The sequence below is a fragment of the Vespula vulgaris genome, chromosome 2 (genome assembly GCF_905475345.1).
Source record: "Vespula vulgaris chromosome 2, iyVesVulg1.1, whole genome shotgun sequence".
Classification (NCBI taxonomy): domain Eukaryota; kingdom Metazoa; phylum Arthropoda; class Insecta; order Hymenoptera; family Vespidae; genus Vespula; species Vespula vulgaris.
In genome coordinates, this window is record NC_066587.1 from 507,315 (window position 1) to 521,687 (window position 14,373).

Genomic DNA, 14,373 nt, shown 5'->3' on the forward strand with positions numbered 1-14,373 from the left:
CAAAGAGAGGAAGAAGATAAAAGAGAGAGAGGTTGCTTCGTTAGACGTGCAAGCTCATATCGACGCTTTGAGTTCCTCAAGAATAGGAAAAGAGGGAAGAAACGATATCGACGTGGTCGCGTCTCGAGAGCGATTTCTGAGGCGCGAGACCACGAGAGAGAGAGAGAGAGAGAGAAGCAAAGCTACCACCGAGGCGTGGTCGTGCGAGCAACCGCTGAGAATCCTATTGCATAACTCTCTCTCTTTCTCTCTCTCTCTCTCTCTCTTTCTCTCTTACTCTCCCTCGTACATTCTCTGAAACAAACGAAACGAGGAGGAGAGAAGAGTATCATCGGCTCTCGGTAAAGGATCCGACGTTCTCGCGAAGCTAATAGAGCGACGCGCAGCTTGTTGGGATGACAGGGAAGGGAGGGAGGAAAGAGGGAATGTAGGAGAGTATCTAGAAAGAGAGAGAGAATGGGAGAGAGAGGGAGAACGAGAGAAGCGATAGATTAGGTGGGTACATCGCGCGATCGTGGACGAGGACGACGGGTATAGACTCGCGGCAACTAGCGATGTATCGCAGGAAGAGCCGAGGGGGTGAGAGAGAGGGAGGGGGGAGAGAGAGAGGGAAGGAGGAAAACGCAGAGTAGTAGGGTGTAAAGAGACCGTGGAGAAAGCGAGAGAGAAAGAGAGTAGAATCGTGGAATAAGGTAGACGCTGGTGGGGTAGGAGAAAACGGGAGAGAGAGAGAGAGAGAGAGAGAGAGAAAGGTAGAGGATAGAGGATAGAGGATAGAGATAGAACGAGAGGGAGAAGGGAGTTCGGGCTATAAAGGCTAATTGGTTAAAAGCTCACCGCTGGCTGCAGGCTTAAATCAAGATCTTGGAGTGTTATAATGGATAAGTAACACGGCGTGGCAGGGGCACCACCAGCGGGTTGTGGTGTTTCCCTCTTTCGTGCCTCGTTCATCCCCTTCCCACACTAACTCCATTTCCCCCTCTCGATCTGTCTCTTTCTCTCTTGAATAACTGGTAGAAAGGCCCGGCAGGAACGTTCGTCCCACTCCTCGTACTCGATCAGAGTTGGTAGGTAGAAACGCAATACGAGGGGCGAGTATCTTCGGATTTAAGGACGCGAGCGAGTCTGCGATTGGCTCGTAACACGAACTACCCCTCCGGCACGGTGGTGCGCCACGCGAGGCATCGATCGCGTCTCCGCCCTATGAGGAATCGCCGGAGCCAGCCGCATCGCGCGACTACTCGCTGCTCCGCCCCTCTTGACGCCAACCCTTCGACCTAGCCGACAAGCTCGACTCGCGGCTTATACCCCCACCAATTTCCACCCTTCGTCTCTCTCTCTCTCTCTCTCTTTCTCTCTATCTCTTTCTCTCCCTCTTTTTCCTCGACTCGATCTACGCAACCACCACCGGCAACAGCAGCAGCACCATCATCCTCGTTACCGCTACCCCTACGTCAGCACCCCTCTCGTTTCACCAACACCACTTCCAATAATATCTCCGTCAACGGTAAGAACGTCGAGCGTGACTCTGCGATACTTCTCTCTCTCTCTCTCTCTCTATCATGCTCTTCCACCCCTCTGCGCGAGCTCTCCAATCGCTCGCACTCTCGAGCCAGTCTCTCGCGTGCGCGGCTGGACGTTCGCTCGTGTGCGAGCGTCGGAGCCCACATTGATGTGAACCTGCGGTTTCTCCAACATTTTCCTACCCTTACCCATCGTTAGAATAACCAGCCATAGTCCGTCACTCGAGCTATCAAACGTCTACTCGCTCGAGGAGTGCTTCGTTTCCTCTTAAACACGAACGTAATAAAAGCTCACCGTTCTCCATTTGCGCGTCCTTGTCGTTATATATTCGTAAGGAGGACAGACGGTTTGGGAGCCGATTGATTAACGATCGAAGAAAGGCGCAAAGAGATACAGAGAAAAAGAGAGAGAGAGAGAGAGAGAGAGGGAGAGAGAGAGGAAGAGAATGTTGTCGTCGCGGTTTTACACGCGCGCTTACGCTCTCGCCTCTCTCGAATAGGTGAACGATAGGAGAACTTTGGAAGTGGAGGAGGAGCAGGACGAGGAGGAGGAGGAGGAGGAGGAGGAGGAGGAGGAGGAGGAAGAGGAATATGTGGAGGGGGTAGTTTGCGAGGGGTGAGAGTGTACATACAAGAGTGCGAGAGGGAGAGAGGGAGAAAGAGAGAGAGAGGGGGAGGAACAAGAACGACAACGACGAAAGCGACTACGACGACGACGACGACGACGACGACTACGACGACGACGACGACGACGACGACGAAAGCGGCGGCGACGACAACGACGACGACGACGACGACGAAGACGAAAGCGACGACGACGACGACGACGACGACGAGGACGACGACGAAAGCGACGACGACGTCGACGTCGAAGAGGAGGAGGAAGAGGAGGAAGAGGAGAAGGTGGAGGAGGAGGCAGTGGCGGAGGCAACGTGACACGGTGGTGGTGCTGCCGCTGGTAACGCTACTACCAGTAGAGGGGGACTCTCGAAGGGTGTTGGAGAAGAGGAGGAGGGCCCTCGAAAGTGTCTCGTCTCTCTCCTATCGTCCCATCGTCCAGGGTATCGCTTACGAATGTCGCGCGATCGAGCGTTCCGCCGGCGATCTACGAGGAGCAGGACGAACGCTTATCGTCGACGCGTTTGCTCGCGAAAAGGGATTCGTTGATCCTACAAGAATTTTTCGCGTCGGACTTATAGAAAATAAAGGAGGAATACGGGAAAGGAAGGTTATACGCGCGTGACATGCTCGAAGGAGAAGTCGTGGTGTCCGGTGCTCTGGTAGTAATACTACCTTGGACCTGAGATAAGTGATAGAGAATACCGGACGAATCGTTCGTCCTTTCGCTCCTTCTTTCTCTCTTTTTCTTTCTCTCTCTCTCTCTCTCTCTCTCTCTCTCTCTCTCTCTTTCTTTCTCTATTCGACGACAGACTAACGGAGATACAACGCCGTCGATCAAGAATTACCGCGAAAAGTGTCCACGAGGATGTCCGGCGAGACGGAGATCGAAGTGTCGGTCGTGTCCGAGGAAGATCTCGAGCTCGAGGGCTCGCGAAGTAGTTCGACGCCGGCGGACTTGTTAATTCAAGAGAAGAATGGAAAAGGAAGCTGCGGACTCGCACTTGGCAATCATCATCGTCCTTTCAGCTTCGACGTTGGCAAGCCCGCCCTTCGGCCGGCTTGTAATCCTCAATACACGTCGTTCAGTATTCAAAGTATTCTCGGTAGGTCCGTCTCGCCGCGGAGCGACTCGACCTCGAACGTCTCCTCCACGGAAAGACGTTCGACCGACGTCGAGGTTGCTTCCTCGCCCGTCTCACCGCCCAGTTCGAGGACGAACAATCAAAGAATCCCTCCGTCTTGTGCGAGCCCACCGAGAATAAGCTCGCCGACATCCCTCAGGCCAGCCGTCGGTCATCAACGTGCATCCGCTAGCAGTCAAGTCATCGAAAACACGAGAAACGATGCCGCCAGCATCGGTGTTGGCTGTACAAGCCCTCCGAGTCCCAACGTCGCGGCAACTTTCTCGCCAACCACCAACGACGCCGCGACGAATCCCCTCTTGGGTCATCAAGCGGCTGATCTTGCCCACGCCGTCGTCGAACACGGACATATGCTTCAAAGGTTTGTACAATTTTTATTTGAAGTTTACTAGAGTTCAACAGATGTTTCTGTAGTTGTCGTTGATCGGATTCAAGTAAGACAAATAGAATATTCTTAACGTTCCATTCTATTCTTCTTGTTCTTCCCAGAATCTGATTAGAAGAAGAAAGAATCAACTTTCTCTCTCTCTCTCTCTCTCTCTCTCTCTCTCTCTCTCTCTCTCTCTCTCTCTCTTTCTCTCTGCGAAAAGGTGAAAACTTTGTGGGCGTGATCGGTCTTCTCGGACCAAGACGCGCACACAAGGGATAGCGAGATACCTGGTTGACGTGGGTGGTGGTAGGTGGCTGAGAAGCAAAGAGAGAAAACGAGATAGAGAAAGAGAGAGCTGAATAAAACGAGGAGAAACGTCGTACGCGTGCGGTGAGGATTATATTATGTGGGAATGGACCGAAGGGTCTCCGTAATGGGCCTATTAGGCTGTCTCATTTAATAACAACCGTAGCAACAACCACCCTCTTACATTACTTACGTTACTTAGGAGTGGCATAGGGTGCCGCGTATCGGATATATATGCTACGAACGAAACTGAACGAAATATATGCCATGCGCCACGAGGGGCCAGCAAGAACAGAGAAAGAGAGAAAGAAAGAAAGAAAGAAAGAGATAGAGAGAAAGAGAGAGAGTTGAGGGTTCGAGATGATTTTATCAGATTTACACCCCTCCAGATCGGCTCGTCCTACCCCTCTCGACAGCTCGACGACTCGAATTGCTTGTTTTCCAGCCGTTTACCATTTGATTAAGTTCCACTCACGCTCGAAGGGCACAACTCTCTCTCTCTCTCTCTCTCTCTCTCTCTCTCTCTCTCTCTTCTCTCTTTCTTTCTCTTTCTCTCTTTCGAAGATCTAAATTTTTGAAAGAACGTTTCGATGGAAGCAAAGGAAGGGAGTAAGAAATCACTTAGACATCGCGTGCATAATGGATAGGCGGATGGAGCCACGGACGTAGTCAAAGTTAAGGAGCCTAAGATTCCCTCGAGAAAGGGCCATCCACTATCTCGTCCATTTCGTGAACGACGCCGACGCTTTAGCGTCTTCCGTCAAGAGGAAGCGTGGAACTTTGAGACTTGATTTATTATTAAATTGATGCTCGTGCAGAAGAGCCACGATACCTTCAAGGTCATCTATTTCGAACGAGAAGCGATTACTTTATCATGTTAGAGATCGATGAATCGCGATCATCGTTGTAAAGGGAGAGATCTAACGATTCGTTTTACGTCTCATATTTTTTAGCCCGTTGAAAATATTCATGGAGCGTATAATATCCTGTGTCACGTAGAAATCTTTATATATTCTCTCTCTCTTCTCTCTCTCTCTTTCTCTCTCTCTTCATCTTTTTTACGATTATTCAAACCTTATACGTGTACGTCAAATAAAAAGAGAGAGAGAGAGAGAGAGAGAGAAAGAGAGAGAGAGAGAGAGTAGATATGGCGTCGGGTAGCAAAAGACGCGACTGAATAATCCGCGACAGAGTCAGCCTCGTTAATTACAGCGTCGATGAATGATTCGTTAATTAGAGTGGGATCGCGCTCGAACTTTCAAAGGAAGGCACGATAAAGCCTATTGTGTATGATCGCCCATTCGAGGGCGATACGGATGTTTCAACGTGGCGAACAAACGGGGATACGAGAACGGTACCTGGGAACGCGAACCGCGAATAATAATTGCGTCGAAACAGTCACCGATTCCCTTCGACGTTTGTTCCCTGTCCCGGCAAATGACGCTTCGCTACACGCCTACCTGTCTACCTCTCTCTCTCTTTCTCTCTCTCTCTCTCTCTCTCTCTCTCTCTTTTTTCTATCATCGCTCTATCTCTCACGAACTCGCTGAAAAGATCCGCAAGCTTCATAAAACGGGCATGCCTACTCCTCGCGTAATTAGTGATCGAGTATTCTTAAAGAGAAAAAAAATAAGTAAATGAACAAATAAAAATAATAAAATATACTAAGGAAAAGTAATAACACCGGTACTATCTGTACATACTTTCGAAGGCAAAAGAAAAGAATTATTATTAACAAGAATAATAGTAAGAGTAATATAATTTAGACGTTTTACTTAGAAAAAAGTTAATGTCTGCGTAAGAGGAATGGAAAAGGAAAAAAAATACAAATTAAACAAAAAGAATCATTTTCCCCTTTTATAGAACTTACCCTTTCTTTTTCCCGGGATTGCTCTTAAGTACTTGCATATATATGTATATCGTGTATATACGATACGATTACGTACGTATATGCGTGAGGTTTCCCGCTTTCTCTTCTTCTTGGTGTGTTCGCGAACCAAAGAGTACGAGTTTGAATGAAATCAAGTATCGAACGAACAAGAGAATTAATCCTTTCCACTTGGCCCGTAACGAACGCAACGAAGCCCGGCAACGGATTTAGCTCTTGTGCATTGAAAGCCAATAACTTGGCGTTGGGTCATCGTAATGACACTTTATAAGTCACCGTCAAGCGTCTTTCATCGCGAGGAACGAATAGACGTCTCTCTCACTCTCTCTCTCTCTCTCTCTCTCTCTCTCTCTCTCTCTCTCTCTCTCTCTCTCTCTCTGTCTCTCTTATCGGATCGATCCCGTACCAAAGTTGGTGTAAACGAGCGAGAAGACTAATCGAAAGACAATTTAAAAGATAAAGACTTTTATTCTCTCTTTCTCTTTCTCTTTAAAAATTAATTACGTTTAGATCGTACGATCGAAGAAATTGGCGTATAATTGGTAATTCAATAATAATTCATTATATTTCTCAAACGGCGACAAATGTGATGAACGTTGAAAAGATTTGACAAATGCGAAAGATCAACTCCGCCCTACTCCCACCATCTCCCACCACTCCCCGACGAAAAACGTATCGATCTTGGAAGAACTTCGGATTAGCACGAGCATGAGCTTAAACGGTGAACGTGCCGTGATCGACTTGTTTTTCCTCGTTGCACTCCTCTTCCTAAACTACCCTCGGCGTTGTAACGGTAGACGACAAAACGTATCGTATTACCAGCGATCGTTAACCACGGCATAAAGAGTTTATATTCGAGAATGGCACTTACGTGCGGCAAACGTGCGTCAGGCAAAGGTGGATATAATAATCGATATACGTAAGGGGAGAATCATTTTCTATTCTCGTTGTAAGAAGAATGGAATCGTGTTCGCAATTTAACGAACATGGGGTAACAAAATTATGCCGGCGTACGTACCGATTATTTATCCAAACTTATCATCTCCATATAAACTGTAATGAATATATTTCTTAACGTAAGTATCATCTTATCGATAAAAAGTTATCAAGCTCGTGAAGAAATCATTTTCGAATGAATTGGAAAAAGAAATCTTCGAACCGTCTAGCTCTTGCGGAAGAAATCTAAAACGGGCAAAGAAAATACGGTAATGTGAATCCAAGGTTGGAAAAGAAAGAAGAAGAAGAAGAAGAAGATGATGAAGAGGAAGAATAACGTAAGACGATCGAAGAGCAAAAGAAGAGGCAACGCCTAATGCTCTCCTTCGGACTTGGGTGATACGTAAAGCCGCGCAAAGAATTAGGCTGCAAAAAGGTGGAGCACGTTCCTCTCTCTCTCTCTCTTTCTCGCTCTTTCCTTTTCTTTTTATTCTTTTCTCTCTCTCTCTCTCTCTCTCTCTCTCTTTCTTTTTCTCTGGTTTTCTCTATCTGTCTCTCTTGTTCTATCTCTATCCATCTCGAGAGGAACCACTGTGTTTGGTGTTTATACCTGCTCCTTAGAAAGGGTCGGTGGATGCTTACAAACAGGCGGTTGTCAGATTTCTTTTATCTTTCCCGGGGCATCTGTGTATAGGCCGAAGCCTCTGGCGTTACGCTCCTCTTTTCGTTTCCTCCTCGTTCGGAGCTGGTGGTCCTCCTTTTAGCTCCCCTCCTCATTTCTCGAGTCGACGTCCTCGAGTAAGGACGACGGAGAGACGAGGAAGAGAGATTCGGTGAAATCCTTTAATCGTTTAATTACCCTCTACTGGGATATTCGATATCAGAAGGAGAAAGAGAGAGAGGATTAAGAGGAAGAGAAGGCAGTATTACTTTGAGACGCCCTGATAAGAAAATATTCACTAGTTGGATCTCTTATAATCTCTTAATTACCGTAACGGATATTTAATATCAAAGAACAAGGAGCAAGAGTGACGAAAGGAAAACAGATAATTCCGATTGAAATGATTTATCGACGAAGGACAATCTTTATAAAAAAAATCAAAGAAAATTACCTTGAGCGAACGAAGAAGCGGAAGCGAAAGAAGAAGAAGAAGAAGAAGAAGAAGAGGAGGAAGAGGACATCGAAACGAGATCGGATCGTCCGCGCCGTAGACAGACAGACCGTTCTCGCTTCCCTCTAGCAACGAGGAATACGGGGGAAGTAGTATGGCTTCCGAAGCCTCAGTGTCTATACCTACCACCTTCCGAGTAGTGACCGTACTGAAACGTCTCTCCATCTATCCAGTTCTACCTACCTACCTACCTACCTACCTACATTTCTGCCGATCTAGAAGACCCCGAATTATCAAACTAAGAATTTACTCATCTCTCTCTCTTTCTCTATATCTCTGCCGCCCTCCTTCTGTCGAAAGCGGCATACTTAAAATCGGAAGAGAAATGCCTTCTAATTCCTTTCTTCCTTTCCACCTTTCCCGTTCTTCAAATCCGTAAACGACGATCAAATTTTCTCGCTCGAGTATTACGACGAGTACCTGTTGTTATTCGACGCAAGGATAAGCGAGAAGCGGATAATGCTCTCAACGGGTCTCTCTCTCTTTCTCTGACCCCTCAGGTATGCTCTCAAGAGCGTGATCTCTTGAAGAAAGAGGAGAGGAGACGGAAAAAGAGAGCGAGGCTTTAGCTTTAAGCGGATTTTTCCTCTTAACGATCTACATCGCCCCGTTTTTGGCGTTCCTCGAATTCCTAACCGAAAAAAGGAGGAAAGAGGACAAGAAAAACATGTCTTTCCATTTCTATCTCAGATTACATCGTTCTACTGGCACGATTATACGACCAAATAGCGAATTTATTGTTTCGTATCTCGGTGCAGATTGGGGCTGATGTCGACGCTGATAAGCGCCCGATATCCCGTCGGTGTCTTCTTCCCGCCAACGTTGCAACATCTTCATCAGCATCAGCAACAACAGCAACATCAGCAACAGCAGCAACAACAACAGCAACATCACTCGCGTTTAGCGACGGTCTCCTCGGCGCTGAGCAATGCCGTCCAAGTCGGTGGACAAGCGGCTGACATCAGTGACGTCACAGCAGAAGCCAGCATCAGAGGAGTCCTTCCTGGTGGACCGACAGCTTGGCCATTTCCATGGAGGCCCGCTCACGGATTGCAAACGCTCGAACATCCGTCGCCAGGCGACGTCGTTGGCGCTCTCAGCCGCGTCAGCCCTGCTTCCGCCTCCTTCCCGCAAAAGGGTGAGTCTACGAACGACTTAAATTCCAGTTTACAGGAAATAGGAGGAGTTTAGGAGGAGGACCATAGGCTAGATACGGATTTAGATCGACTTTAGATCGAAACGCTTCGCTCGGACTCGTTAAGTGCATCGCGATCGATAAGGAACACCGGGACGTCTAATGCGCTTCGCTGGGAGACCGCGACAAACCGATGGAAATATCCAAAGGGATTCTTTCGTATTCCATTGGTTCAACCTTTGGTCCACGCGATTTACTTCGAACGAGTCGTTGTAACTTTTTCCTTCGTATCCGTAATAGGAAAGTAGTAAATTACGCTAGACTGCGAACGCGCGTGCTTTCGGCTAAATTTGTTTCTTTCTTTTGTTATCTCTCGGATATAGTCCTTTAGTCTTTTCTTTCTCGTGTTTCGGATCGAACGCGTTCGGAGTACGGGTCAAAGTCGTGCTTATCTTGTTATCTCATCTTTGATCGGGAGGAAGAACAGGAGAAAAGGACGAGAAAGGGCCTAGAGAGAAGCAAGAAAGACGGTCGAAGGGAGAACCAAGTGGTATACATACACGTATTTATAGGCGAGAACGTGTACGACGTCGAGTACGGCTTCCACGGCTTCCGCCGCGACAAACCAACGACGATCGCCTTACCCGTCGATCGTTTTGCTCTTGTCACTTCGCTCTAGTCTCGTTCGACTCCCTCCGACATATTCCGTCTAGCGATTCGGACGCGACCGCGAGATCGGTTGAACCTTATCTACGTGCAACGTAAATTCGTCGATTATCAAACGCGCGAGAGAACGACTCTCGACGAAATACGTTGCGTAATTTGTCGATCGAGCGATTAAACGACCGAACGCGCTAGAGATGCATTTGCACGGATACTTGATCTAGCTAGGCCAATTACGTCGATGTGAATAAATAGAATATTAATTGGCGGACTACCAATCGAGTAAATAATCAATGCGGCTAGCACCGATAGCTGGTAGATTATCGTAAATAGGCGAGCACGCACACGAGCGCGAATGCTTAACATTTCGAGGAAATAATCCGAAATAATAGTCTCTTAGGAAGGGGTAGAAAAAGGAAGAGATAGGTGCGCTGTACGTATAGAAGAGGAGGAAGTAACGCGTAGAGTAACGTAGAGGGATGGATACGTAGATAGGGTAATCGATCGTGAGGGTAATATCGATAGGAAAGGGATAAATCGAGGATGAACGTTGTGTGCGAGCAGACGAGCTGGAGGACGAGAACGGCGAGGACCGGCTGCACCGGACGAGGAGTTCATCGAGCGGCGACGAGGCTCACGACGAGCTAGCCGACGGGGACGATTGCCAAGATGGCGACGGCGACGGCGACTCGACGAACGCAGGATTGCACGGTGGCGTGGGCGGTGGGTCGGCCGGTGGTGGAGGGGTCGGTGGAGGTGGAGGAGGAGGAGGAGGAGGAGGAGGTGGAGGAGGCGGCGGCGGCGGTGGAGGCGGCGGCGGCGGCGGCGGGGGTACCGGTGGTCAGAGCAACGGAGTACAAGTTGGCCTAGACTCGCGGGATTCCGGTAGCATAAAGCGCAAGAAGAAGACGCGCACGGTGTTCTCGCGATCGCAGGTCTTCCAATTGGAATCGACGTTCGACATGAAACGCTATCTGTCGTCGTCGGAACGAGCAGGCCTCGCTGCGTCCTTGAGATTGACGGAGACTCAGGTGAAGATCTGGTTCCAGAATCGTCGCAACAAGTGGAAAAGACAATTGGCCGCCGAATTGGAGGCCGCAAATATGGCGCACGCCGCTCAGAGACTCGTCAGGGTGCCGATACTGTACCACGAAGCTTCCGCGGGTAGCGCTAGTTCGGCTGGAGTATCCGTCTCGGTAACGGCACCGCCTCAACCACCAACGGCACCGTCCTCGGCCGTCTCCTCGGTGCTCTCGCATTCCGTCGGCGTTGGCGTCGGCGTCGGGGTTGGCACTTCCTGTGCCCCGGTAGTCGGCCAAACTGCCCAACCGATCTTCTACTCTCATCACCATCAACACCATCATCATCATCCGGCTCACGTGCAGCCTCACGCCCTTCTACCCCACCAAGTGCATCCCCAACCACCCCCGCCACCGCCACCACCACCCAACGGGCAACCGACCCAATCCTCCTCGCAATAACACCGTCCGCTCTTCTGCCCGATTACGATCGTCTTCGACCGGCAGCAACCTGCAGGAATCAGCTTGAGAAACGACCACGACGATCGCCCGAGGAAGGAGGATCAAGAGGAAGAGGTGGAAGTAAGGGACGTGGACGAAGAGGAAGAGGACGTTCTCTCGGTGTCCATCGACGATGCTCGACCTTCCGACGACCTCGACGTCGGATGAGCGTGATCATTATGCCATAAAAGAATGTACTGTCTCCCCTCTCTCTTTCTCTCTCACTCACTTGTTCTCTCTTTGTTCTCTCTCTCTCTCTCTCTCTCTCTCTCTCTCTCACTCCTCTCCATCTATCTCTCTAGCTCTCTAGCTCTATTTCTCTCTCTCTATCTCTTTATCTCTCTTTCTCTCTCTCTCTCTCTCTTGATTTCTTTCTTTGCTTCGCGGGCTCGGGACTTTTCGTGCAAACGTCGATTCGAAGCTTCCTTCTTTTTCGACGTCCTCCATGAGAGAAAGACAAATCGGGAAAGAGGGAAGACGCAACTGCAACATCGCAACGCTCTTTACAAAGTCTCTCCCTCGCGAGAGAGTAAAATGGAGATAGAGAAAATGAGAGAAAGAGAGAAAGAGAGAAGGGAAGAGAGGGGGAGAGAGAGAGAAAGGCCGATATACATACAAAGTTCGCGTATGTACGCGACTCTGTGTATTATCGGAAAATTACGTCTCGGACGTAATCTCGGGCTGTTCTCTCTCTCTGTTTGGGGCTACGACCTTAGCTACGTCCTAAGACACGGCCAGGGTTCCTACGAATATATTCTACCTGTTGTGATAAGTATCCAAACGATTGATTTTATTAAACGAAACGGTAGAGTTACGAAAACAACGAGCAGCATCTCCTTCTTAATCTTCTTTTGCTATCTTTTTTGTTTTCCTTTCTTTTCCGTTCTTTTTAGCTACGATCGTTTGATCTTACCGCCATTATCTTCGGCGGAAAATTATATATGTCGTAACACGACGTAATAAGCGATTTCTGCACGAGTCATCGAAAAAAAAAAAAAGAGAAAAAGAAAAAGAAAAAATCCCAAGTTTACTTTCCTATCTCCGAGCATGAAGATATCAACGCAATCCCGTTCTCAAGGGTACCAAGAGATATCTACAGATCGTTACAGGATTCTTTAGACATTGATTTTACGCACGGAAAAAAAAGAAAAAAGAAAAGAAAAGAAAAGAAAAAAGAAAGGAAGGAAAAAAAAAGAAAGAAAGCGGCACAACCCTAAGAACGTCGAGGCAACGTGCTTCGCTTTGTTCGGAAAGAAACGTTGAACAAACTTCAAACCCAATCCTCCCTGGTTTGTCTGCATAGAAAACGATATCACGATTGGCAGGATGAAATTGCGTAATATTTCCTCTATATCGTCCTCACGAAAAATAATTTTCTCGAGGCGAAGGGTATCCTTATCGACTAGCTCCTTTCTTCCATTCGCGATCGTCGCGACTGGGGTAAGAGAAAACGATTACAATAAACGAGAGGTAGCTTGATCTTATTGTTTGACGCGATGCGGTTTCGCGCTTTGCATGTACCCGCCTTTCTTCGGTGCTCGTGTGTGAGAGAGAGAGAGAGAGAGAGAAAAAGAGAAAGAGAAAGCATAGGAAAGATATAAAGTAAAAGAGAAAGAAAAAAAGAAAGATAGAAAGAATGTTTTGCCATCATCGACGTCGTCATCGTCATTTCGACGACTACCTTTACCGAAGCTCTTAGTTGCAACCACGAGGGAGAACGTACGACAATGGCCGCTCGCTCTCTTTTCTTCCATCGACGCGTTCTCTCGCGGCATATATCTTCCCTCACTCTTTCTCTTTCTCTCTGTCTTTCTGTCTCTCTCTCTCTATATATATATATATATATATATATATGCATATATATATATATGCATATATATCTGTCTTTACCTCTCTCTCTTTCTCCACACAGTGTTTCTACACGAGACATATCTATCCCGAGTAAGTACGCGCATCTAAGTATGTAGGTGCATTTCAATCATCCTTCTCATACCCTGCCATCGCACCTTCGACTCTTTTCCTCTCTGATCTCTCTCTCTCTCTCTCTCTCTCTCTCTCTCTCTCTCTCTCTCGCATATTCTGTACAAGCCTTTCATCCGTAAGTCTGACTTTTTCTTCTCACTCACTCACTCATTTCTCATGCTCTGTTTTAGTTTCGTTCTTTCTACAGCGTCACCCGAACCCGTCCGCACGCGATAATCTTTTGTATAGCACAGAGAGAGAGAGAGAGAGAAAGAGTTACCGGTATCGAAGGGTACACCACCGATTCTCTCCGTTCTTTATGTATATATATATATATATATTCACACACACACATATATATATGTATATATCTTTATCTACCTATCCCCAAAGCCGTTTCATTTACTCGACAAATCGATCGACCGACTGACGGCAGCCAGTCCGGCCAGTTCGATCTAACTATCCATTTGTTTTTACGCCTCGTCCTCGTACACCTACCGTCGGACCACAAAATTGTTGGCGAAACCACGGGACGATATGTCAAAGCCCATTCGGCCATTCGCTTCAAAGTCTAGAGCTGCGTTTTGATTCGGACTCGGCCGCTCGTGATCGCCGCGATTCGATTCGTCGAATAAGGGTGGAACGGTGAAAAGAAGGGGGACTGATTCGCCGACGGATAAAAGGGAAAAACGAGAGAGCGAGAGAGATAAAGAGAGAATTGTCCGGAGATCGATCGATTAGATTACGTTTTTCCTTCGCGTTTAATATCCCATAGATTAGGTATCCTTCGACGGTAATATAATCCTCGTAATAGCGAACATTCGGGATAAGATTCTCGAGGTCCGTTGCTTGCTTTTTCCTGGCTTCTCCATCGACCGAGCAAGGAATCGAAATTTAATGGCACGCGCGTATCCCTTTCGCGCCAAAAACTCTCTTCCTTTTTTCTTTTTTTTTCTTTTTTCCAATCAGTTTTTTCATCATCCCGGGTCGATGCTTCGAACGATTCGACGACCACAGTTGTTAAAACGAGTCGATAACAATTCGAAACAACTCTTTGTTTTTCAGAGTTGATGGAAAGGTAGGGGCAAAAATATTCCGCGCAAAATACTCCCAGTGCCATGCCCGGTAAATAGAG

General features: G+C 47.7%; 1 protein-coding gene across 1 annotated transcript; it reads left to right on the top strand.

Annotated features, from left to right (window-relative positions):
• Positions 1–1,597: 1,597 nt before the first annotated feature.
• Positions 1,598–14,167, top strand: LOC127073035 (homeobox protein B-H1-like). The gene is made up of 3 exons (XM_051014026.1): positions 1,598–3,647; positions 8,717–9,096; positions 10,321–14,167. The coding sequence occupies exons 1-3, from the start codon at positions 3,010–3,012 to the stop codon at positions 11,235–11,237; spliced, it is 1,935 nt and encodes a 644-aa protein (XP_050869983.1). The 5' UTR covers positions 1,598–3,009; the 3' UTR covers positions 11,238–14,167.
• The last annotated feature ends 206 nt before the right edge of the window (positions 14,168–14,373 follow it).